General features: G+C 39.2%; 2 protein-coding genes across 2 annotated transcripts; both read right to left on the bottom strand.

Annotated features, from left to right (window-relative positions):
• Positions 1–5,191: 5,191 nt before the first annotated feature.
• Positions 5,192–9,180, bottom strand: LOC140117654 (keratin, type II cytoskeletal 75-like). The gene is made up of 9 exons (XM_072134585.1): positions 8,655–9,180; positions 8,307–8,521; positions 7,552–7,612; positions 7,370–7,465; positions 6,674–6,838; positions 6,436–6,561; positions 5,823–6,043; positions 5,701–5,735; positions 5,192–5,620 (listed from the first exon to the last, which is right to left on the bottom strand). Exons 1-9 carry the CDS (start codon positions 9,120–9,122, stop codon positions 5,394–5,396), a joined length of 1,614 nt encoding a protein of 537 aa, XP_071990686.1. The 5' UTR covers positions 9,123–9,180; the 3' UTR covers positions 5,192–5,393.
• A 12,958-nt stretch (positions 9,181–22,138) lies between these two features.
• On the bottom strand, positions 22,139–25,917 carry LOC140117656 (keratin, type II cytoskeletal 6A-like). Its single transcript, XM_072134586.1, has 9 exons — positions 25,342–25,917; positions 25,035–25,249; positions 24,577–24,637; positions 24,392–24,487; positions 24,146–24,310; positions 23,873–23,998; positions 23,356–23,576; positions 22,892–22,926; positions 22,139–22,801 (listed from the first exon to the last, which is right to left on the bottom strand). The coding sequence occupies exons 1-9, from the start codon at positions 25,852–25,854 to the stop codon at positions 22,539–22,541; spliced, it is 1,695 nt and encodes a 564-aa protein (XP_071990687.1). The 5' UTR covers positions 25,855–25,917; the 3' UTR covers positions 22,139–22,538.
• Between the last annotated feature and the right edge of the window lie 245 nt (positions 25,918–26,162).

The following is a 26,162-nucleotide window of genomic DNA, read 5'->3' on the forward strand; positions in this document are numbered from 1 at the left end:
ATCGGGCGCACGATCTTAGTGAATCTCGGCACAGTGCATTATCGGTGAACTTTCAGTGAACTACAGGGGGAATGTAAGTAAATGTGTCCCATTATACATTATATAGTGGCTGTGCTTGGTATGGTAGCTAAGGCTCTTTAAATAAAAAATAGAGGAAAATGTGCTCCCATAAGTGGTACTTCCCATCCAAACTGAATAATAGGGGTCCTGGTGCCCCTATTATGTACATCAATGTCCATCAAGTAGTACCATCATTATTTAAATGATGGAATTCCCCAGTTAAAAGGGTCACCTAGGCTGTGCGTTGTTTCCTTCCTTCCATAATTCCCTATACTTGGCATACATGTAAGGCCTTCTATGTTTAAGCTTCTAAGGCCCCTTCCACACTAGCGAGTGTGATGCGATGAACTCGCATCACACTCGCAACGCAAGCTGCCGGGAACGCACGGCCCGAACGCTGCACCGCGGGAGTGAACTCAGCATGTCAGTTCACTCCCGCGGTGCAGCGTTCGGGCCGTGCGTTCCCGGCAGCTTGCGTTGCGAGTGTGATGCGAGTTCATCGCATCACACTCGCTAGTGTGGAAGGGGCCTTATGGTGCTTAACTCCTTGAGGGTTTTTTCACTCATTTCTCGCTCTCCAGCTTCAAAAATCCAAAACTTTTTCATTTTTTTTGTGTTCAGAGCTGTGTGAGGGCTTATTTTGTGAGTAACAAATTTTACTTCTCAGTGACTTTATTTATTTTTCCATGCCGTGTACAAGGAAGCTGGAAAAAAATTCCAAATGTGGTGAAATTGTCCAAAAATATTTGTGTCACGTTCGTGTGTGCTTAGTTTTTACGACTTTCACTGTGCGCTCCAAATAACCCCTTTTTCATACTTTGGTGTACAGAGCTGTGTGAGATGTCATTATTTGGTAAATGAGATGACGTTTTCATTTCTATCATTTTGAGGACTGTGCGACATTTTGATCACTTTTTATTCCATATTTTACATGATGTAAAGTGGTGTAAAAGTGGCATTTCGGACAATTGGGCGCTATTTTCCTTTATGGGGTTCACCGCTGGGAAAAAGTGATTTTTACTGTTTATTATGTTTTATATCAGTTCTAGGAAAAGTGGGGTGATTTTTTTAGACCCTCTAGGGTACATTGACTCTATATGGTCTGATAGTTCCTAGCATATACTGCATACTACAAAGTATGGCTTATTGTAACGAAACTGCAGAAGCCGTAGACCTGAGGCTGTAATGGCAACCGATCACAGCACCCCCATGATGTTCGGTGGAACGACAATCGCAACAAAGATGGTGGTGCTCACCACCGGCGGCAGGGGGAATACCCGCAATCGGAAATACCCACAATATGCAGCAAACACCACCTCTGTGTGAAGAGGGCTCAGCCCGTGAGCCCTCTTCATACAGCCCCCGCACCTCTGCACCGTACATACATGGCGCGAAGCGCGAAGGGGTTAAAGACTAGATATACTGCAAAACTATTATTCATATACTGCTTCACTATATCAGCCGGTTTCTTGGCCATGTTTCTGTGACCTTAGGGAGTCAATTATTTTTGTTATACATCTTAATTTTCATGCAAATAACATAAGTATTTCATTGAACTTTATTATCTACAGAATGTAATTATAAATGGGTACAGTACAATGTTAAAGGTATTGGCAAAAAATCCAATTATTTTTTAACCCACGTTATAAAGTATCATAAAAATTATCTTAGCATCCCAGTTAATTATCATAAACCTTAAGGAACTAAAAATTAGCTGTGTTGTAGTATAGTTAGAGGGAAGCAGAAAACAGAAAACAATAGAAGATTGTTTGATATAGTTGAGACTTAAGTGGACATGTACGGTATAATACTATGACGTATACAGTACCACACAATAAAATATTTTTATGGGTTTTCTTTGTAATTTATTTAAAGTAATTATCTCATAAAAGTGTTTTAGAGCATGTGTAAAATGAGTTACTAAATGTGTTACTTGCAGTCCCTGGCTTAAGAACACTCGACCTCTCTGACTTCTGTTGATGCTCTCTGGGTGCTGTTAATTTACTGAACCAGTAGCCCCAGGCTGCAATAATTATCTTTAAAAGTTATCAAAGGTGTCTGCAATGAAGCTTTATTGGTAATCCTTGTTCCCTTAACAACCCAATATTTTCACAATTCAATTGTCACAGGGACAAAATAAATTTGGGCTGAAATTACACAAAGTATATCTGTTCCAATTGACGTACAATTGACATACAAATTTAACTTAAAAGGGGTTTCCCACAAAAGAAAATTCTCAAATTTCAATCCCCTAGTGATGTTTACACAATAAAGATCATTTTAACACCTTACTTTACAATGTTACTCAATGTTATTGCTGTTTTAGCCCCTTTCACTCACTTTTTCCTTTTGCCAGCTGTAAGAATATGCAAGTTTTGTTTTAGTTGTGTGGATACTTTAGTGTTGGATTTAAAAGAAATGTTAAGTAAGAAAGTCAGAGGGTGCAAGGGGTAGATTGTGAAAGCCCAAATCCCAAAGCAGTCCCTTCACCACTTCCCAGAATAGTTGAAGGCGTTCAGAGGTCCATACGATATGTTGAAGAGTACCCCCTGCCTCTCCACAATGCCAACATATGTCTGGTGTATCTGGAAATAACTGGTGTGTCTGGGTGTCTGTGATAACAATGATATAATAATTTATATTGATTCTCATACAAAGCGTCATTTTTGCTCCATAGCGCCATATCCAGTTGCAGCCCTGTGCAATAGGGGCTCCGACAACACATTCACATTTGGCCATTTTATATGGGATATTGAAGCCATAGGGTCGGGGTGTAAAAGTAAAGAGTAAATTTCAGAAATTGGCCCTGGCGTATGAGTACTGGTATTAGGTGCACCCGACTGTTAAGAAAAAAGTGTTTCCAGGCCAGCACATAATCTCATTAGAAAAAAAAATCATGTTGGTTAAAAAGGAGATATATACATCTGAAAACAAAAATCCAACATAGCATATGCCATTAACGCAGTTTGGTTTTCAGGTATAGCAAATGTGTCTCCTTCCAATCCATGCACATTCCTGGTGATAAAAGATATTATTCCCTACTGACTGTGCCTGAACATCCCTGATGCCCTGTGCAAAGTTGTGGGTGGGTTCCTGTGATTCCATGTTCTGACCTCATTTACATGGTTTGAGGTTGATTCTTCTCCACATTTCTAAACTCTACCTTGTTGACAAACCCCAACATGTGTTTTGGATTATGTTTGTTTGCTCTCTGCCCCGACCTTTAAATTGTTTGACTATTCTCCATCACCTTGTTTAAGTCCACACATGGAAGAAGTCTGCCGGCTGCAGTAAATTTAAAGGGCCAGCGCAACGTTAATTGGCGCTGGCCATTAACCAGAAGGCTGTTTAAAGCTGCCTCTCCCTCCTAACACCCTGCCGAATCTTTGAATCTATGGCATTGAGAAAGCACCCCTGTGATATCCCTTAGCATTCCTGCATTCATGGTGGTTCCTGTTCCAACATTCCTGTTCCTGTGTTCCTACGTTCCTGTGTGTTCCTGCTCTTGAGTTCGGTGTTCCTGCGTTCCTGCGCCCATGCTCCTGTGTATTCCTTTTCCCATACTCCTGTGTGTTCCAGTCCGTTCCTGTGTTCCCTTTCCCTTCTGCCTGGACCTCCCGTTGCTGACCCCGCATTGGACTTGACCTTGCATCTCTGCCGCCTGCCCTGACCCTGTGCATGAACCTTACCACGAGACTGTCTCCTGCAGGTACCTCGAGCTCGGCTGCCACCGCGGGCTAGTCGCACCTGTGGAACGACCTGGTAGCACCCTGCCGCAGCAAGACCATTCCGCTTTGCGGCATGGCTAGTACCACCTCCCAGGGTGGTCCAGAGGATCCAGAGATCCTGCAGACCAGTGAACCCATGTCTAATGTGTCACCTTCCAATATATGCACACCCCAGGTGATAAAAGTAGCCATCCCACACTGGCTGTACCTGCACTTAGGATCCCTGGTATTCTGTGTAAAGTTACATGATTGTACATTTTTCAATGTTCTGATTTCATTTCCATTTTTTAACTTTGATTATGTTTCTCTATTCAGCTTTTTTAAAAACCTCCAACATGTGTTTTGGATTATGTCTGTTTGCTACCTGCCCTGACCTTTGCCTTGTTTGATTGTTCTCTGCCTGAGCTAAGGCACTTCACGCTAGCATTCTCTTATCCCCCCTGTATGGTCACCCACACCTGGACTACTTCAAGAGGTAGTAGTTATGCCTAGTCACAGTGAAGTCAAGATCCCTATACAGGGGTGGAAAGGATAGATACATAACACTGTTGGAATTAGTCCAAAGCTAAGTAGCATAAATGGCGCAGTAGGTTCCCACGCTGCTTGTTACAAGGAGTACTGACAGGTCACACAATTTCAAAATAATACATATATGCAAATGGTTTAGATAGCTCCATATTTATCCATATTTTTGGACTTTTCTGTTAAGTCTATTCCCTTTCCACAAAGCCACACAGCAATTGTCAACCAAGCCATGCAATTCTCTAAAAACTGTCAAAATTTGTGCAAATATGATTGTAAACTGGTAAATATTTCAATGTTTGTCTGCTCTTCCTAGTCATGTTTTTAAAGCTGGTCTAATTTACCAATAGCTAAATCCTTTGATTTCAAAATGTATCAACACTGATAACTGAGATCTTTTTGATTGTTCTTGATGGATCCATGACTTTTCTAACCAGTAGGAATCTTTCAGAACTTAGCATCTCAGTAGACCCAGATGGTTCCAATCTATTCATGTCTAATTTCAGCTATTTCTTATTGTAAGATCATTTTTAATTTGAGCTAAATGCATTACATCCTATGTGTTAGTGTTGAAGCATACACAGTGCTTGATCTGTGAAACACAGATTGTTGTAACAAACAGTGTTGTAGCCACAGTGTTTCTGAATAACTTCAGGATAACAGCGGCATGCTGTAACCACGTTCTCAGTATGGTGCATTTGTTTCACTGGGAAGCAGGGACTCCTTGCATATATAACTATGTTGCTTGGAGTCCCATCCCTGGAACAGTGATTGGTCCCTGAAATCTAGGCCAACATTTTTTACAATTGTCAGTCAAACCACCTATTCAAATATACATGGAAATAAAAAAGAGACTACATTTTCATTGCATTTTTATTGAAGAATTTGCAGAAGAATAAGCTTTTTGCAAACAAAAAAAGAAAAAATAAGCAGAAAATCCCATTCATTGTAACGATAATTAAAATAGATGTTACACATATATGATTTCAGAGATAAAAGGTTTCTCATAATCTCATGATGTTTCTGTGACAGTAAATTCAATGTATAATGGGTAAAGTGGCTGATTACAATTCTTCAAAAATCTTAAAATCTCCTGGAGGTTGTGGAGGTTTTCGATACAATTTTTACACTGGAATTACTGTCACTTCCAGCTACAGCACGGGCTGATTTTAGATTATTTGCACTTGCATCACCACTCCATTGCCCTCCACTGACGCTGAATCCGCTTCCACTGCCAGCTCCGAAACCACTTCCTACTCCATAGCCGTGACCAACTCCACCACTGGTGCCATAGGTTGAGCTCATAACAGCTGTTAAACAAAAGTAAAGTTGTTAAATAATCAATACAGAAAAAATAAATCAAAATTTTAATTGAAAACCTGCAACTTACATATGCTTACTGGTGAAACACCATCTCCAGACAATCTGTAACAAATACAAATGTTTTATAGATTTTTCTTAATTATATAAATTTTAAAATAAAGAAACTACAACATTTTTAGTTATTTATACCTGCTCTCTTCTCCTTCTAACAGTTTCCTGTAGGTGGCAATTTCAATATCTAGAGCCAGTTTAACATTCATCAGATCTTGGTATTCCCGGAGTTGGCGAGCCATGTCCTGCTTGGCCTTCTGGAGTGCAGCCTCCAGCTCTGTAAGTTTTTGCTTGGCATCCTTCAGTGCCAGTTCTCCTCTCTGCTCTGCATCAGCAATGGCAGTTTGTAGTTTGGCAATCTAGATGCAAAAATGATAGGAATTATTAGTGAACTTGAAGGCACAAGTATAGGAAAAAAATGTAAATTTTTAAAAAATATTTATTCTCCAACTTTAAGATTGAAATGGATGAATTACATGCCTTGTTATATGGTACTCTCGAAAAATACATTGATCCATTTTTTTTTAACCAGGAGGATAGAAAAGTGTTAATTTTTTGAAAGCGTTAGGTCATAGTATTGCCTCCGTAAAATGTAATGGACAATCCATAAATTACTTGATGCACTTTCCTAGGAGAGTTCATGCATGCAAGTACAATTTTCACTTCAGCTTTGACATTATAATGTCCCATAATCTCCATTTATCAGTATGTGTTACACTTTTAGAATGATGCCAACAGCTATTTCACCTACTTGTTTCTTCACGTTGTCAATTTCTGAGCGCATCCTGTTAATCATACGGTTTAGCTCTGAGATTTCAGCCTTTGTGTTCTTCAGATCATCGCCATGTCTTCCAGCAGAAACCTGGAGCTCCTCATACTAACAAGAGTGGACATTAAAGTCAAATGTTAGATTTGGCCAGGATGTTGAATAATCATGTTATATTTGGAAGATAAAAGCCCATAGATTTAAGTAGTATTAAAGCACTCACTTTGTTTTGGTACCAGGACTCTGCCTCTTGGCGGCTTCGGTTGGCAATTTCCTCATACTGAGCCTTGACCTCAGCAATAATGCTGTGGAGATCTAGATCTCTGTTGTTGTCCATGGACAAGACAACTGAAGTGTCTGAGATCTGTGTCTGCATTTGGTTGAGTTCCTAATAGTAAGAGGACAAATGAGTGTTAGAAGAATAATGTAAAACATGCATCTCACATCTGATTATGCCATATTTATACCCCATAGGTCAGGGGCATAGCTAGAGAGGATGGAAATCTAGAAGTTGCAACTGGCCCCTGGTGTCTGAAGGAGCTACCTTGCCCCACTGCTATATTAGAAGACCTAGCATTACAAATGGCATATAGCAGGAAGGAACTCCTGAAAATAATAATAATAGTAAAGATAATGAAAATAGTAATTATAATATTAGTAATGTATTGATCTAATCTTTAATTATTGAGCCAGTTAGTTTAGATGTAGTAGATGTAGTGGTGGTTATAATTATTTTTCACCATTTTACTAAGTGTAGCCTTGAGTTCAGAAACAAATGTGTCAACAACCAAACCACTGTAATTCACCAAACCATATTGTAGTCCAATCTATCCACTTATACTGTTTGAAGTTGTCTCTTCAAATAGAAAGTACATAGAATTAAAAGTAATTAATAATAAAAATTAAGTCAGTGACTTACTGCTTCATACAGTGCCCTCAGGAAGTTAATTTCATCTGTTAGACTAGACACTTTAGATTCCAGCTCCACCTTGCTCATGTAGGAAGCATCAACATCCTGCAAGAACATAGTTCCACGTGTTATCATCTCAAACATAAACCTACTAGACAATTTGAAATATAACCCTGAAAGATGAAATGTACCTTTTTGAGTACCACAAACTCATTTTCAGCAGTTGTACGCTTGTTGATTTCATCCTCATATCTGTTGTTTGAAAAATATTTGTAAGGTTTAATCAAAATAAAAGGTATTAGAAATTTTTGATATAAGACATTTGATATAAAGCAATGGTTGATATTGACCACTTTATATTACAAATCAAATTTTAACATCTAAAATGATCATGATACACATTGCTCATACCTTGCTGATAACTTCTACAAAAGTCACTTTATGATATATATCTATATATATATATATATATATATATATATATATATATATATATATATATATATAATAGAGAGAGAGAGAGAGGGGGGGGGAGAGAGAGAGAAAGAGAATATGGCTATATAAGGTTATAACTTAAATTCTTCAGTTTAATACTACATATTAAACGTATATGTAGTATATACATATACTACATTATACTGGTCATGTATAAAAAAGCTTTTTGGTACACAGTATTTTCTATGTTTATGTTGTGGGTTTTCAATGTTGTTCTCTTGTACATTCTTATATGTTTTAAAAATTAAAATTAAATATTAGATTAGTGGAGTTCTTGCTGGTCAATTCCCAGTTCTCTGTTGCCCCAGGTAGCACAGCCATAGACAGATGGAGCTAAAGTACAGCACTCTGGAGTCACATTACTTGAATCTACAATTATTCACCTTTAAAGTAGGTGTAGGTGAAATGTTGTGGTGCATGTCGATTGTGAAAAAGTAATTTGCTGACTTACTTGGCCTTGAAGTCCTCTACAGCTTCCTGCATATGTTTAAGTTCTCCATCCAAACGAGCTTTATCATTAGTTAGGCTATCTAGTTGCCTCCTAAGTTGACTAATATAGGCTTCAAAGAGGGGCTCAATGTTATTTTTAACTGTCTTGACTCCTTGTTCTTGCAAAAGATTCCATTTGGTTTCCAAGACTTTGTTCTGTTGTTCCAAGAATCTGACCTAAAAGTTACAAAATTAGAAGCAAATATAGGTCATGCGAAATTTAATGACAAAGAAAAAAAAAATAACACTTTAATATGATGATTATTAGTTGATGACTAATTATGATTAATGGTAGAATTTGACAACATACCTTGTCAATGAAGGATGCAAATTTGTTGTTTAGTGTCTTGATTTGTTCTCTCTCTTCTGTTCGCACTTTCTGGATAGTTGGATCAATTTCCAAATTTAGTGGAGCTAAAAGACTTTGGTTGATAGTAACCTGCTGAATTCCACCAGGTGGGCATACAGGAAAGTCAGCTGCACCACCAAATCCTTGACCAACTCCTAAGCCAGAGCTGAATCCAAAGCCAGCACCACCACCAAATCCAGATCCGGCTGCACCATGAGATTGTGAATTTGTAGGAATTGAGATTTTTCTGGTTCCTCCTAAACTGTATAGACTTCTGCTACCAAAGCCACCAGAGCTAGCCCGAACATTTGTACCTCCACGAGTTACTGAAGCAGAACTAAAGCTGGTACGATTTGCCACAGATGGAACAGCAGAAGCAGCACTGAAGTTCTTGGTTGCTCCAGCAGAGTATGTGGTTTGGCGAGACATGGTCCTTGAGGATCTGTGATGCTGAGATTGTGCACAGAACAAAGTTAGAGTAAATGGCTCAGAGCCTGAATGTCCCTTTTTATCTGTCCTAGTACAAGGGTTTGGTCACAGTGCTGTGTGTGCATCATCTCACCTCAATGATGGGCTTGGTATGCCTCTTAGCAATCAAAACGCTGAGCTCATCTGATTTACTCACATCTCTAATATTTATTAAGTGCAAGTAAAATGTACTTGTATGAAAAAGTATTGACTTATTCTGAAAGTGGAGAACAAGACAAGACAAGAGTTATTAAAAGATTAGGAATCTACACCCATCCCAAAACTCCCCCCCCCCCCAAATAAAAACACAAGAGAAAGCAATATTATGTATGTCATTGTCAAAGCTATTGAATATGAAATTATAATTTACCTAGCATACAAAACAAAAAAAAATCTGGGTGGAAGGTGGGAGTATGGCTGGGAAAATAGGAACTAGGGGATAGAGCATCAATTCCAATTTATAAAAAAAACTTTTAACATTGTGAAATGATTCAGAAGGCTCAGGGGATACCTAATTATGATGTACAAATATCTGAAAAGGCAGTACAAAGATCTTTCCAAGGATCTCTTTATACCTAGGCCTGTGGCCAGGACAAGGGGGCATCCTCTGCGCCTAGAGGAGAGGAGGTTCTACCATCAACATAGACAAAGGTTCTTTACTGTAAGAGCAGTGAGACTGTAGAAAATTTCTTCCATAACATTTTGTGATGGTGGATACCTTGGATATTTTCAGGAGAGGCCTAGATACCTTTCTTGGGAGCAAAAATATCAGATTTTGGGGACAAAAAAAACTGTAGGAGTCAAGAAGGATTTTTTTTTATAATGACTTGATTGATGACTTTCATTGTTATAATGACTTTTTTTGCATTAATACAGATATATTTTTTTTACTATACATTCTTTGGTGACAAGCTTCAATTTTTTGTATTTTTGTCAATGTCACAATGGTGCAGATTTACCAAAAGAAGTGCAAACTGCACTAAGGGCAGTTTGCCTTTCAAATGTGCAGGGTGCACTAGATAACTGAATACTGGGGGATGGCCTTGAGTTATCTGGCGCCCCCCTGCACTGTTCTGGAAGTGTGCAACAATTTATTTTTGGTGGACCTTTAATATACAATGTGCAACACAATTCTGTTGAATTGCTGTATTAAATGTGTCTCAAACTCTGACGAGGCACTAACATGCACCTTTAGGTTTACTTTTTATCTGTCTTGTCGCAAAAGACAGAGTCTGCTCGACCATTTTTATTTTTATGGAGAATATAATTATGCACTAATCCACAAACATCAGGAGAACTAGTAGGTCCTCTATCAATCGCAACATACATAGTAAAATCAAGGGAGTATCAGTTGTGCACTTTTCCATCTCTTTCCATGACTCATTGCTTTATAAATGGTGAATGAAATGTGCAGAAAATTAGAAGAGAATTATACTAATGGACGTGATGTATTTTTCATCCATAGTAACAACACACAAGCACATCATCCAAGTCACTCGATAAAGCCTTGAAGGTTGATTGATTGATGTGCACAGGTATGCATGACTATGGGATAAAGAGAGCATTGTGCCAAAGTGATTGTTACTAGTTTTGTGGAAAAATGCGAGAGTATGGGGTGTGGAGAGCATAGCCAAGAACAATAAGAGGTGTATACATCAATGGGTGTGGATTGGGGAAAGATGTTAGTGACACAATATTTGAGAAACATCATTCTTTTTTCCAACATTTTACGTGACAGATATTAATGCAGGACTTGACATTCACCTACAACTTCAGTTCCCGATGCATTCAATTTGGAGGCTATGTATAGTTAGGTATGTATAGATACATAGGAAAGTATATAGGTCACAATGTATGAATTTCTCACAAACTGACATTTTACTGTAAAGAAGAAGACGCTAACAGATCATTTGTGAGTGAGTAGGTGAGTTTTTCTTCTTATCAGACAACTTATTTACAATTTCAGCAATTTGTAATACTCTATGCCTTCTGTGGCTAGCCTTTGCTTTCTGTATTCTTCAATTAGACTTGGCCAGCCATGACTACGGTGCGGGTCCTTAATGATATGTACTTAAAAAACTTGGAAACTGCACACAAGACCAAACATTTTTACGTTGTTCTCATCTAGTCATTTAGTTGTAAAAATTGACTTTAATTCCTTTATTTCTATAGCACACACAGATTACGGAGTGCAACACAGAGTTTGCCAAATTGGTCCCTGTCCCCAATGGGGCTCACAATCTAATCAACCTATCAGTATGTTTTGTATTATGGGAGGAAAGCCATGCAAACACAGAGAAAACATACAAACTCTTTGCAGATGTTGACCCTGGGACTTGAACCCAGGTCCTCAGTGCTGCAAGGCTGTAATGTGAACCAATAAAGCCACTGTGCTGCCTTTAATCAAAGTTTAATTAGATCCTTACATTTGCTCATTCGCATGTCTTTAATGCATATATTTTTAAGACCTGACTGCTACCTGTTTGACCAGTACATTGTACAGGCGATCACCAACTTAAGGACACCTGACTTACAGACGACCCCCTAGTTAAAGACGGACCTCTCTGCCCCCTCTGACCTCTGGTGAAGATCTCTGGATGCTTTACTTTAGTCCCAGGCTGCAATGATCAGCTGTAACGTGTCTATAATAAAGCTTTATTGATAATCCTTGGTCCCATAACAGCAAAAGAAAATATGAAATTCAAATTGTCAAAAAAAATTGTCTGGAGTTACAATTATAACATAGCTGTTCCAACTCACAAATTTTATATGAATATATATATAATTCATTTCTGTGATTAATGAATGTCACAATGAGAAAAATGTAGCAAACTAGCTCTTTAGATCATGCTAACAACAAGCAGCTCAGATACTACTGTTTATTGTACTGTAAAGGCTTTGCCCTGTATATGAAGAAGAGTCACTGATAAAAAAAAGTTCCTGCTCAAGACCTTAGACTCTCTCTTCAAGCACAGTTCAAGTATTGTATGAAACTTCAGGTATTCATAGATTTATTTTAATTGAAGTTGTATATTAACTACATGTGTTTTTTATGTCCAAGGTAATTTTATTACTGTTGTGATTTGTCAACTCAACAACCATAAGCTACAACCACACAAAGGAAATATTCAAAATGTAGCAGGTTCTGTTAGATGTGTGCTACCTTTAGTACGTGTACTTGAAATTGAACATTGCATGATAAAAGAGCTTTCCATTAACAACAAGTTAACAAATATCCATAGCCTGGTGATCTGTGGGGGTCCCAATGATCACAAGAATGGGAGTCCATTGTACCCCAGATGGACAGAGCTGCCTGTCATACATGTGTCAGCTGCGCTATTCCTCTCTAAGGTCCTGAGGGAGATGGCCAAGATGGCGTGACTGCCTGATCTATTCATATATTTTGATTTGTGAGGGTTCCATCACTGAGCCCTCACGGATTAGAGAGTTTGCCCTTAAATGTAAATATACAACCTGAATTAAGTTTAGTTGAACTGAGTTGAGCCAGTACCATGAAGTGTAAAAGTGACTAAAAATTAAATATGGAAGGATAAATGTATCTTTTACTGACATTAGCCCTATGTCAAATGTCCAACATCGGTAATATAAAAATTAAAAAATAACCTGTTTGACCTAATGACATGTCCTGTGTATGCATCAATATGTTTACAATCTACTTCAGAGTGTAGATGGAAAATGTGAATCAAAATAAATTTCTCGTACAATAGAATTGTAATTACCATCAAGTAAAATGCACTATTTTTGATTAGGAATCAATTTATTGATGCCATTTAAGGGATATTCCCACAAAGATAAGTTTCTTAAATGCACTCAGGATAACAAAATAACACATTCTTTAATACAGAATTTCCTAGATATAAGTCCAACCTGTCTCTATCAGTCCTGCTGTACACAATTTCAGTTGCCCCTGGTTCCCGACCCTGCATCCTCTGACTTTAGGGTCGGCAGCCATCTTGATTTTCTGTCTGAGGGCTGTGGAACTAAGAAATTCTCTCTCTCTCTGCCTCTAGCCCCCTGCATTCCAGAACAAAGCTCACTCTGACACATACCCTGACATCCTGCCAGCAGCATTGTGAGGAGAACTACAAGCTACAGCCAGATAAGTTCATTATCGGGGGAGGCACAGCAGATCTAGTGTGTTGTGCAATAGCAGAGATGTAGGATAGCTGACTGTCATTGTGTGCAATAGGCATCTAATGAATCTCATCATCTCTGATTTGTCTCAACTCTCTTTCTATGAATCAGATACTAGTACAATTTACAGAAGGTAAATGAAAGTGTATAAAAACCTGTACCCTGATAATCTAACCACATTGTCAGCAAACAGAACTAGAGGGATCATAAAGTGTCTGGTTAGAGAGTCCCCTGGAATCTTACACTGACCATCACAGTGATAGGAGCTAAAGGAGCAATAAAACTCAGTACAATTATAAAGTAAAGGGTTAAAAATTACCTTTATTGTGTTAATATCACTAGGGGATTAAGAATTTTCTTTCATGGGCAAACCCTTTTAAGAAATCTGCAAAAGTTTGAAAGGGTCAATTTCTAATGCAAAATCAGGTAATGATAAATGGTAAAATCAGGTAAATGGTAATGATAAATGGTAAAATCAGGTAAATGAAAATGGTAAATGGTAAAATCAGGTAAATGATAATGGTAAATGGTAAAATCAGGTAAATGATAATGGTAAATGGTAAAATCAGGTAAATGATAATGATAAATGGTAAAATCAGCTACACAAAAGGAGAGCAGGCACCGCCACAATGGTAAAATCAGGTAAATGGTAAATCAGCTAAATTACATATTTTCCTTTAGTTTAACTTCCAGGTATAAAGGATTATCCGGACTGTGTCAGAGTCGTAAGGCTGGAGTAATGGTGAAAGCTCTGGTCATGATCTGTACAGCGCTGCAGAATATGATGGGTTTTTTGGGGTTTTAACAAAGCCGAAAAATAGTAGGTGAGAAGTTAGACTAGACAAAATTTTGCAAGATTTATCCCCTTTGTTAAACCTGGTCCAGTTGAGTCAAAATAGACCATCAAGAGAAAATGTTCTCTAGCCACACATTCCAGGTGGGATTATTCAGAATTTTCTACATTGCCAGAAAGTAAAATTACATTGGTATCTTTTTTGAAAATGTGTCATAAATGAAGCTGATGTCAATTCAATATTCAGATATGGATCCTTTGGACACACTGTTGAATATTGGTCCGGTCAAATACCATGCAAAAGAGAAAATAGCTTTTCACCTTTTTCTTTGATCTTAAACAGTTGCTGATCCATTTCTACTACTAAATGTACTCTGTAATGTCTTATTATATTTGTATATGTCCCCTATGATTTGTAAAGCGCTACAGAATATGATGGCGCTATATAAATAAAGATTATTATTATTATTAATTCGATCTAGCAGAGTATTTAAAGAGCACTACACCTTTAACATCATTCATGAGTAGCTACAGGCGGTCCCCTACTTAAAACCATTCAACTTACATACGACCCCTAGTTACAAACGGACCTCTGGATATTGGTAATTCATTGTGCTTTAGTCCTAGGCTACAATAAACAGCTATAACAGTTATCACAGGTGTCTGTAATGAAGCTTTAGTTTTAATCCTGATTCTTATGACAATACAACATTTTTAAAATACTATTGTCATAGAGACCAAAAAAAGTTCCGGCTGGGATTACAATGATAAAATATACAGTTCCGACTTACATACAAATTCAACTTAAGAACAGACCTACAGACCCTATCTTGTATGTAACCCGGGGACTGCCTGTATTTGGTAAAAAAAAAGGAATACATAAAAATTAATAAGAGTGAACTTCCAGAAGAAGATTACATGTAAATATAGCATTTTAGTGATTTTAGTGCACGGAAACTATCCTTCGTTTGTGTTATGTGTTTATTGTGAATGCTTGTCTCTTGTATTTCTAATAAAGATGGATTTTCACCATACAGAGCTTTGGAATTTCAATTACTTGTTATATCACATCAATTACATTGAGCCCTGTCCGAATTAAAGACCCAATTGATGGCTCTTCTGCCCCAAAATGTCTATAGATTATTCAGCAGTTTTGGTGTTTCAAAATGATAAAATATTTTTTCTGGATACAATATACCATATATACTCGACTATAAGACGACCCAAATATAAGCCGAGGTACTAATTTTAACACAAAAAATTGGGAAAACCACGTGTCAAGTATAAGCTGAGGGTGGAAAATACATCCCCCCCCCCCGGTATATTGCCTGCCAGCCCCTGTAGTATATAGCCTGCATCCCCCCCAGTATATAGCCTGCCAGCCCCCTGTAGTATATAGCCTGCATGCCCCCAAGTATATAGCCTGCCAGACCCTCTAGTATATAGCCTGCCAGCCCCACTAGTATATAGGCTGCTAGCCCCTGTAGTATATAGCATGCCTGCCCGCTAGTATATAGCCTGCCGGCCCCTCTTGCATATAGCCTGCCAGCCCATCTAGTATATAGCTTTCTAGCCCCTCTAGTATATAGCCTGCCAGCCCCCAAGTACTGTATATAGCCTGCCAGCCCCTGTAGTATATAGCCTGCCTTCCCTGCCGTAGTAAAAGAAAAATTAACACTGTACTCACCTTTTTGATGCCCCCATAGGTCCTCTTCTTGCTTTGACTCCTCTTCGGGTCATTCAGCTCTCTTCGGGTCTTGGTATGGGGACCAACTTGGCAGGTGTCCAGCAGTTGCTGTGTGCAAGAAATATGGAGGGAGAGGCTGAAGTACTTGTTACTCCTTGGGGCAACTCCTGAGTGTCTGTAAGATAGGTTCCTGGGTAATAGATGGGGAGCCCTTGGTGGTAGACAGCCATATCCAGGGATCAGACAACGTTGTGCAAATCAACTCATGGTTCTTTATTGAATAACAGGTAGCAGGCAATGGGCCTAAACGGTCAAACAGCAGATCTGGATTCTGGTACTGGAGTGGTCTTGGAGAGTGGTCCGCTGGAATAATGCCCCAACCTGATAGTAGATGCAGGCTGAGATAATTGAGATGGAGCTGTGTCCAAATGGTGGAAGTTCCAGCTCTGGATTAGAGTCTCCTGACTCAGTTCCTGGGATTGGTTACTGTGGCAGCACTAGAGGTGTGCTCCACACTGACTGTCTCTTCACTCAGACCATGTGGTCTGGACTGCTAACATACTCTGAAGGAACTTGAAGTCAGAGCAGCTAAAACTGGACTAAGACCATGTGCTCCCACTGCACAGGGGTTTTACATTCCCCATGGTCAGGTGGTAGCACTTCTCCAATCACACTCCACTTTACAATACAGCCACATAATTGAATAACATTTTACACCATTTAACTATTACTGTGCCGAGCAGAGGCTACAGCTGCAGATTACCTGTGTTCTTCCTGCATTACCCCACACATTTACTAAAAACAGTGCAAACTGCACTCTGTGCCCGTGTAGTGTACAGAGGGTCCAGATTCATGATTTGTAGCACATGTTCTTGATGAATCTGGTGACTCTACTTCTCTCCATCTGCATGGCCTGCATCATAATGATAAGGCCAGGGAATCAGTGAACAAACCACAGCATGTACCACATTTTTAAAAACCCTTCCTCTCTAGTATTGATGCTGTTCTATCAATCACTGGGCTCGTGGCCCCTATCGGTGATGTCACTTCTTTCCATAAACATCATCTTAAGGCTGTGTTCACATGATGTGCTAACATTGTGTTTTTAAACACATTGGCCAAAGTGCATCATCACACGTAGACATTTCTATGTAGAAACAATTGTGTTTCTCACTGCAACAGTGTTTTGACACTTTGGAATAATAATAATAAAATAATTTATGTTTTTTTGGGAACACAGAACTAAATTATAGGATATGATAGTCGACTTTCCCATTCTCTATTCTAGCGACAGTTCCTATAGAAATTGGACAGCTATCCGAGTGGATTTTCTTCAAGTTTTGTTTCAGTGTTATATTCTTTAGGAGTGAGGCTGTCATCCCATTGGATGATGAAATAGGTGGGTATTTCAATTTTAGATGAAGATCCAGCCGGATTGGAGAACTGGGGATCCTCTCCATTATGTTTGTTAAAAGAATTTCGCCACAGGGCTGAGGCGTGGTTGTGATTGGGGAACAATGGATCCGCCCCTTTTTGGATTTTTGAACGTTTTTTCCCATAGAGGAGAGGCACTCCTGTGATAGGTTGGCGATACAGGCAGAGGAAGCAGGTTATTTTTAGATTTGTTGACGGAGCTGGCGGGTATTTTAATTTTTGTGAAAACCTGTTCCAATTGGAGTATTATAGGTCAACCTTCTTTTGTATTTTAAAATTTATTATAAATGTATTTTGTATAATAAAAGTGAGACGATGTGATTTTTCAATGATCTGAGCGGGAAAGTGATGTCATAGGGATATTAAGTGTTTGTAATCTGAATGAAAACGGCAGGAAAAGATGGGATTGGAGGTTGTATGTAAGGACAGGATAGTTATTGGTGGAAAGGAAAATTATGTCAATTTTGAAAGTTCTGATGATTTTCTTCATTTTATATAAAGAATATATTACAATGTAGAGAATATTAAAGGAGTCATGTATTTTTTATTTGTATATTTAATTCAAATGTTTTATAACTAAATAAATTAATAGGAGGAAATGAGCTGGCTGGTCTTGTCTGAGGAAAAAACCATACAGGCGAAACCCAGAGTCGTGCGTGGATGACCGCAATACACATTGGGGCTTATTTATCTGACTTTCCGATGTTTTCGGGTTTTGCGCGGCTGTGACAGATTGTGGCACATGCGATCGGATTGTGGCGCCTCTGCGCTGGCTTTCATGCAACAGAAATCAGGGGCACATCGCTATGAGCTAAGAGCTGTGGCTGTACTATCTGTACTGTACTAATCTACCTATACTACATGTAATGTACTGCTATCCTCAGCGGACCTGCCCCCCCTTTCCGTGTAGCCTTAGGCCCAGTGGAAAATATAGCCCTTGTGCCCAGTGGAAAACACCTCCCCAAATCTTAACATGAGCAGTGTTGCTGCCTTGTACTCCTCTCTCATCTGGCACTTGCCTACTGCTATCATTGGAGTAAGGGACACTTTATCAGATAGAATTGGATTATTTCACAGCAGTAGCACCATAGACACTCCAAAGTGGTGAATGGCACAGAATCTCCAGTTCAGCAGTTACTCATTGCTCATACCCCCAATTTTATATGTCCTCAACATTTTCCCACAGAATTAAAGTGGTGTTCCCATTTCCGAAACTAAATATTATTGTTTGTATAAGTTAAACAATTTTCCTATATAATTTCTGTAACAATTTTTCATGTTTTTCTAGATCTCTGCTTGCTGTCATTAGGAAGGTTCTTTGTTTACTTCCAGTGGATAGAAATCAGTTCCTGGTCATGTGATATCACACAGATGCACAGCTCGTTATATCACAGAAAGGAATCAGAGCCGGGAGTTATAACGAAATGTGCACCTGTGTGACATCACATGACCATGGACTGATTTCTTTCCACAGGAAGTAAAAAATAAAGCTTCCTATAGAATGACAGCAAAGAGATCTAGAAATCTGTGAGGAATTGATACAAAAAGTATATTGGAAAATTCGATAACCTTTGCCACAGCTGCAAGTGGAGGCACTCAGAGCCATCTCCCCTCGGGAACCAACTCCGTCACCTCAGCATACAGTTTGCCAGACTGTTTGAGTGACCCAAGGCCTCCGACTGCAGTCCTGGATAGTCCAGGGTAGCCTCAGATGTGCTGTGTTCAGCTCTATTTTAACTCACTACTTCTAGGGATTTCTGAGACAGCAGGAGCAGTAAGGAAGTGTGGACAGTGGTGAATTATCATTTAAGATCCTATAAAACAGGAAATGCCTGTTTTTTAACGTGATTCGTTTTGATTCGATTGGGGTCGAATCAAATTTTTTCGAAAAATTCGGCGAATCGGGACAAAGCGAATTTTAACAAATTCGCCAATCTCTAGTTCTGACCTATAACTGGAGCAGCAGCATGCATTTGTCAATGTGTGGCTGGGTGGACATTGGCCAGGGGGAATGGACACCTCGCCGGGGTACTTAGGAAACGAGCAGACGTGTCACAAATCAGGTCAGAAATATGACTTTCTCTATAATTTGCTGCATGGCCACTTGGCATGGTTACAGTAAAGTGAGACAGAAGTTTTTATCTCTTGGTACCAAAACTTTGCCCCATTTGACCCAAGTGTTTTAAAAAAAATTAGGGTCTGTGAGCTATATCCTGTTTGTGCATCCCGCTCATGGCCAAAAAACGACAGTCTTGTACATGAGATATCAGCATCTGACAGCCACAAATGCCCCTTTACAAGCAGGTGTTGGTTGGATTCACCCCATAATGGCATGGGACAGGTGCCCCTACCGTTGTATGTTACTAACAACTTTAATCTGCATAAAAATTAATCTGCATACAAATCATAGGTGCCTCCATAAGAGTGTGTCTACCAAAGGTTCCCCCAAAATTATGCACAAGCTTCAATGGCCTTATGAGTGTGTACAAACAACAGATACTGGAATCAGAGTATGTTCATGTCACTGCCAGCCACAAGTTCCCCCGGATCTATATGTGCCAATAACAGGTGCCCCAGTAAGAATGCTCTAACCATATGTACCATGGAAACAGTACAAATACTGACAAACCTATGATTCCAATACTGCATTGTTCTACATGTAGGCTATAACTTAAACGCACTGCTAAGTTTGCCAGCATTATGAAGCTTGTAAAATCTTAATTATTTCAATGTTATAACTTGTTAAGTTTTATTATTTTATACTGACAGCAAAATCTACTGCCCTTAGCCAAATATCAAGAGTGGCACAGAACTGTAGATAGTAAGAAGTTTTCAACATGATTTCTTTAGAATTGTGAAAAGTAATAATAAATAAATCCTTATTAAACCCTAATGTTATTCATCTTCCTTTCTTAACAACCTCCATGTCCCATTTTCAGGCGTCCAGGAAGCTGACACTGTATGGAACTGTCTGCACACATGAAAACAGGCGGCAATTGACTTTTTAACTTAGTGAAACTGCTTCATTTTTCCTCAGTGAGTGGTTCTGGCAATTTAACAACTACATTCAGTATGTTGGACTATTATGTGACATAAGAGATGGCAGGAGTAACTTCACCGGTCATAGTGATGCACGCAGGCTAGAAGAGGCGAAGACAGAGCTGCAGGGAAAAGAAGCCGAAGGTGAGTATAGGGTTTTTTTCTAACCTTAAGATGTGGCAATCCTCATATAGGACCCAGGTATAGACAATGTGGACCCCTGGGAAGCTGAAGGCATTGAGCGCCCGCCCATAGTAAGAATTCAAATCTGCCATTGTTTATAGTACTAGTTTTCTCATATGGGAAAGTGCCACCTTATAGGGCTCCTAAGCCTCTTGGACTGGTTGTGACTACACCCTCAGCACCCCCTCAAGTTACCCCCTGTATAGGCTTTAGGTGTCATTGCAGAATCTGAACTTCCTGTAGCTATGGCCCTGGCATCACAGTAACCCATATTCCATCCTCTAATTCTCCACATTGATATAGTAAAGTAGGCACTGTGTGGGTACTAATGATGCCACTTAGAAAGCAACAGCATCTATAGTGAATTCTCAGACTGTGTCCTTATTCACAACGCCGGTTGCCCGCTCCATGCTTGTTGACAGTGCCGACCGAATGTTATATATATTCGTCCGGCACTGGGAATAAGGACACCTCAGCCGTTGTCAGTGCGGCCCTGTCAGTGCGGCGCGGCCAGCGCCGTGAATAAGGATGCTGTGGCCACAGCCACTGTCAGTGCAGCGTGGCCCCAACGTGGAGAGCCGGCAGCAATTATGCAATATGTGTGATGCTTCTGGCTTCTCCTACAGGTACACGTTGACAGGGGCATGGTGGGGAAGTGTCGACCGGCCCTTTCATAAATAAAGCCGACTTCAAGCACAGAGCATACGAGGATCCAACCTCTTATTTGGTAAGAGGTCGGTATGGTTACAACCAACTTTCCCAACATAAATTTAAAAAAAATTGCCAGATGTAGAAAGGGGCTGGGGAGAGGATTATGGTGGGCATATTTGGTGGGGGTCTTTTTGGGGGTGATAGGGCCTTTTAACTACATGTATTCCCTATATATTTATTTAAAAATAAATGCAGCCATCAAATTTTCACATGTGGGGACAGTAATGCCCTGCACTGGCCACTGTCATTAAGGTCGTGGATTGGGGAAAGTAATCGCAAGTGCTAACAATAAGCTAGCATTCGCGATTATTTCAGAGTTTCCACACCACTGATGTTGCTCAAAGGCCCTGATAAATATTCCCCTTAACCTTTACGCTGTAATTAGGGGATACATGTCTTTAAAGGAACACCCCAGTTAAAGCTTATTCATTTAATAATGCTCATTATATGGCCTGAAGGGAGGAGCATGACTCATTTTCATTGTATTCCTAGAACTTTGTTAGACCATAGAGTAAGGCCCTCCCTTCAGGCCCTCCACAGGGTAAAATTCAATGACATAGAAAAAATGTTGCAGGAGCTGCAGCACTTCCACAAAACATCAAAACTTTGTTTTCATGGTAGATTAAAAAGCTGTACAAATCTCATGGTCACACTGGACTAGACCTATGCGTTTAGAACCAGATGATTCTTTTTCATGGTATAAAAAAACATCAGTATAATTCAATGAATCACCTTTGACTGGAGCGTTTATTTAATGAGAAAACACGTTCAAGTAGTCTAAAAACTGTCAAATTGAAAAAGACTTTTCTATTGTCTTTACTAAAATTAACAATGAAGGCTCTGAAATGAAGAAACTACGGAGTGTATATTGTACATTATCTTGTTGGCAGGTTCCTCATTGGCATAACACCCTGACATCCAAATTATGCCCATAGAATTTCAAGAAAATCATACAGATTGACATGGAGCATACGGTTGTAAGAATAATTGCAGTTTATTGCAGAGAACATCAAATAAGACATCATAGAAGTATTAAACAAAGTCAAGCGATAGCTGAATTGCACATTTGGTTTACAGAAAGAAAAGAAGTTACTGGGAAAATAAGTGGCTAATGTTTTTCGACTGGTTGCTTTTCCAAATGGAATGTGGGTGTCAAACCTTATGAATGAACAGTAGGTTTTGTTTGCTGTACATAACTACTGTAAATTGGGCCAAGTAAAGTTAACATAGTCATTCCCGGGGCTAGAAATTTGCCAAGATACCTAAACCCTGTGGGTTAAAACACTTATATTTTACAATGGAATACATTTTTCATGGCCACAGGACTGATGTTTGGAGTGGCAGTAGAAATTATTTATTCATTCTTGAGGAAGAATTAATATCTTCTTGAACTTGTGGAGGTTTTTGAAACTATTTTTACACTTGAGCTGCTGCCTCCTCCAAAGTTTGCCATTTTTCCACTGTTAGCAGAGAAGCTTCCTCCGCCGATACCTCCGCCGATACCTCCGCCAATGCCTCCACCGATACCTCCTCCAATACTTCCTCCAAAACCACTTCCGCTTCCGGAGCTAAATCCACCTCCAATTCCATAGCCTTGACCAGCTGCACTGCTACCACCGTAGGATGAGCTTACTACAGCTGTGAAAAATAAATTGTATGGTTAGACATAACAAACTATTTAATAGAAAATAGGATATCTTCAAGATTGAGACCAGTAAATTAACTTACAGATGTTAACTGCTCCTACACCTTCTCCAGCCAACCTTGTTATAAGAAAAAAGAAATGTTCAAATTCTTCATTGGAAGTACATTTGATAGCTCATAGTATACTGTACACATTAGCTCCTTATCTATATCTGAAATTGTGTATGACCACTTACTATAATGTCATATTGATTGTTGAAATCACTGAAGATAAGTTACATTTTTAAAGGTTAGTTTATTCCTATAGATAAGGGATTTCCACCAATTTTTTTTCGAGTGAAATGTTGGAGCCCACCACAAAATAGATTTATCACATTCAAGTTCCCAGTTTAATATATGTTAGAAGGTTTTAATTTGGAAATTCAATGGTATATAGAATTTTCAAAGAATTATGCATTATTTCTAAGGGGCCACTTAATATTTCTAAACCATATCGACAATTAGCCTAAAAGCTGTTTAGTTTAAGAATCTTTTGGTTATGGAGTTACCTGCTCTCTTCTCCTTCCAGAAGTTTTCTGTAGGTGGCAATCTCAATATCAAGAGCCAGTTTGACGTTCATCAGCTCCTGGTATTCCCGCAGTTGGCGAGCCATGTCCTGTTTGGCCTTCTGTAGAGCATCCTCCAGCTCTGTAAGCTTATGCTTAGCATCCTTTATTGCAAGCTCTCCCTTTTCCTCGGCCTCTGCAATTGAGCTCTGAAGTTTGGCGCACTGTTTTAATAAGAAAATAAGGATCTCATTAATATTATATATACTGGATAACAATATATGGCTTCGGCCAACAATCACTATGATCTTTTCATCCTTTTAAGGTTTGTGTTCACTTTCATGTTTCTGGGGCAACAAATATTTCCTTCTAATTTATAGGCATGCTGTTAAATTCCTTAATCCAAACTTCCTGGCAGAAGTTTAAATCTGAGACAATGTGACACTATAATAATCTCTTTGTTATAGTGCAGTATTCATGCCTCACACTTATTTTGAATCCCTCTAGCTATTTCTCTTACTTGTTTTTTCACGTTGTCGATCTCAGAACGCAGCCTGTTAATCATGCGATTTAGCTCTGCAATTTCAGTCTTTGTATTTCTCAAGTCATCACCATGTCTTCCGGCAGAAACCTGGAGCTCCTCATACTGCAGAAAAAAATTATAATAGTTTATTAAAATGCAAGATTAATAGCATTTCATAAAGATTTGTCTTTCCAGTGAATGCAAAATGCACAGAGTAAAAGCATTTTTTAGGTTTTCAGCAATGGATACCAATCCTCCAAAAGTACATACCTTGGTATGGTACCAAGACTCAGCTTCCTCTCGGCTTCTGTTGGCAATTTCTTCATATTGAGCCTTGACCTCAGCGATGATACCATTCAGGTCCAAAGCTCTGTTGTTGTCCATGGACAAAACGACTTGAGTGTCTGAGATTTGTGACTGCATTTGGGAAAGTTCCTAAAAAGTTCATAGGAAAAATTATTATTGCCACATGTCATATGCATAAAATGGAAAGATAAACTTTGGAATTATAATTACCACTTCAAACAGGGCCCTCAGGAAGTTGATCTCATCATTCAGAGCATCCACCTTGGATGCCAGCTCTACTTTGTTCATGTAGGCAGCATCCACATCCTTAGTCAACAAAAGATTGGATCAGACAACAAGGTACAGCAAAAGAAATCACCCAATACCTCATTGTAGTTATGTGATTTGTTAGTCACCTTTTTGAGCACCACAAATTCATTTTCTGCAGCTGTTCTCTTGTTAATTTCCTCTTCATATCTAAACAAGGAAAAATAATTATATGTTTATGATATCCAACCACAAGCACAATTCATCTCTCTTCATGGCCATTTTATTTGTGAGATATGCAACGTCATGTCGGTTACAAAAGTTTAACTTTGACACAGACCTTGTTCTAATACAATAATTATTCATGACTTCCGTATAATAAGCATTATGCAATCTTGAGGGCTGATGGCTCTCAAGAACAATTCTACATTTTCCAGATTTACTGATGGGAGTCTAATGCAATTTACCTGATGCATTCATTCATGCATTCATTGTGGTGAAACAAGTCATAAGTTATGACTTGATGAAAATTAAATTTTTGGAGCATGTAAAGTTTATAAAAAGACACAAAGCAAGATTTAGAAACATAAGTAACACATCCACTTACTTTCCCTTGAAGTCTTCTACACAATCTTGCATTTGTCTTAACTCTGCTTCCAAACGAGCCTTGTCACTTCCTAGGCTGTCTAGTTGCCTGCGGAGTTGATTAATGTAGGCTTCAAAGAGTGGCTCTATGTTATTTCTAACTGTTTTGACACCCTGTTCTTGAAGTAGGCTCCATTTGGTCTCAAGAACCTTGTTCTGTTGCTCTAGGAAACGTACCTATGGAACAACAGAAAGAAATTGTGAAAAATCTTTCTTAAACCTCAAATCTTGATGTAGTAGGAATTTTCAGAAGCTTTACAAATACCTACCTTATCGATGAAGGAAGCAAATTTGTTGTTGAGGGTCTTGATCTGTTCTCTTTCTTCTGTGCGCACTTTTTGAATATTTGGGTCAATTTCCAAATTGAGTGGAGCTAAGAGGCTCTGGTTAATTGTGACTTCTTGAATGCCTCCAGGTGGGCACACTGGAAAGCCTGGTCCACCTCCAAATCCTTGTCCAACACCAAATCCTTGCCCAGCTCCGAATCCTTGTCCAGCTCCGAATCCTTGCCCAGCACCGAATCCAGAGCTCACACCAAAGCCTGCTCCGCTACCACCTCCAAGCCCTGAGCCATATCCATAACGGGACTGTGAGCTCAGGGAAATTCTTTTGTTCATTCCTAAGCCACTAAGACTTCTGCTGCCAAAGCCACCAGAGCTCACCCGGCCACCAGCACCACCACTACGAGACACAGAGACAGAGCTAAAGCCACTTTGGTTTCGCCCTGATGGAACTGCAGAAGCAGCGCTGAAGGTTTTTGTGTAACTTGTTTGACGAGACATGGTCCTTGTGGATCTGTGATGCTGAGGATGAGAAGAGAAGAAGGCAGAGTGAACGGCTCTGTGATGAAACTACCCTTTTTATCTGTCTCAGTATGTGGGTTTGGTCCAGGGAAGTGTATGTATCATCTTACCTCAATAATGGGCTTGGCATGCCCTGCAGCGTTCTAAACACTGAGCTCATCTGATTAACGCACACTTCTATTATATGTAGTACAATAGCTATGCAATAGCTTGTATTCTGTGTGAATCCCTTCACCTCTTCCAGACAGTTTTAACATGTCAGCATACTAGCTAGCAGACGCCTTATG

The sequence above is a fragment of the Engystomops pustulosus genome, chromosome 2 (assembly GCF_040894005.1).
Source record: "Engystomops pustulosus chromosome 2, aEngPut4.maternal, whole genome shotgun sequence".
NCBI lineage: Eukaryota > Metazoa > Chordata > Amphibia > Anura > Leptodactylidae > Engystomops > Engystomops pustulosus.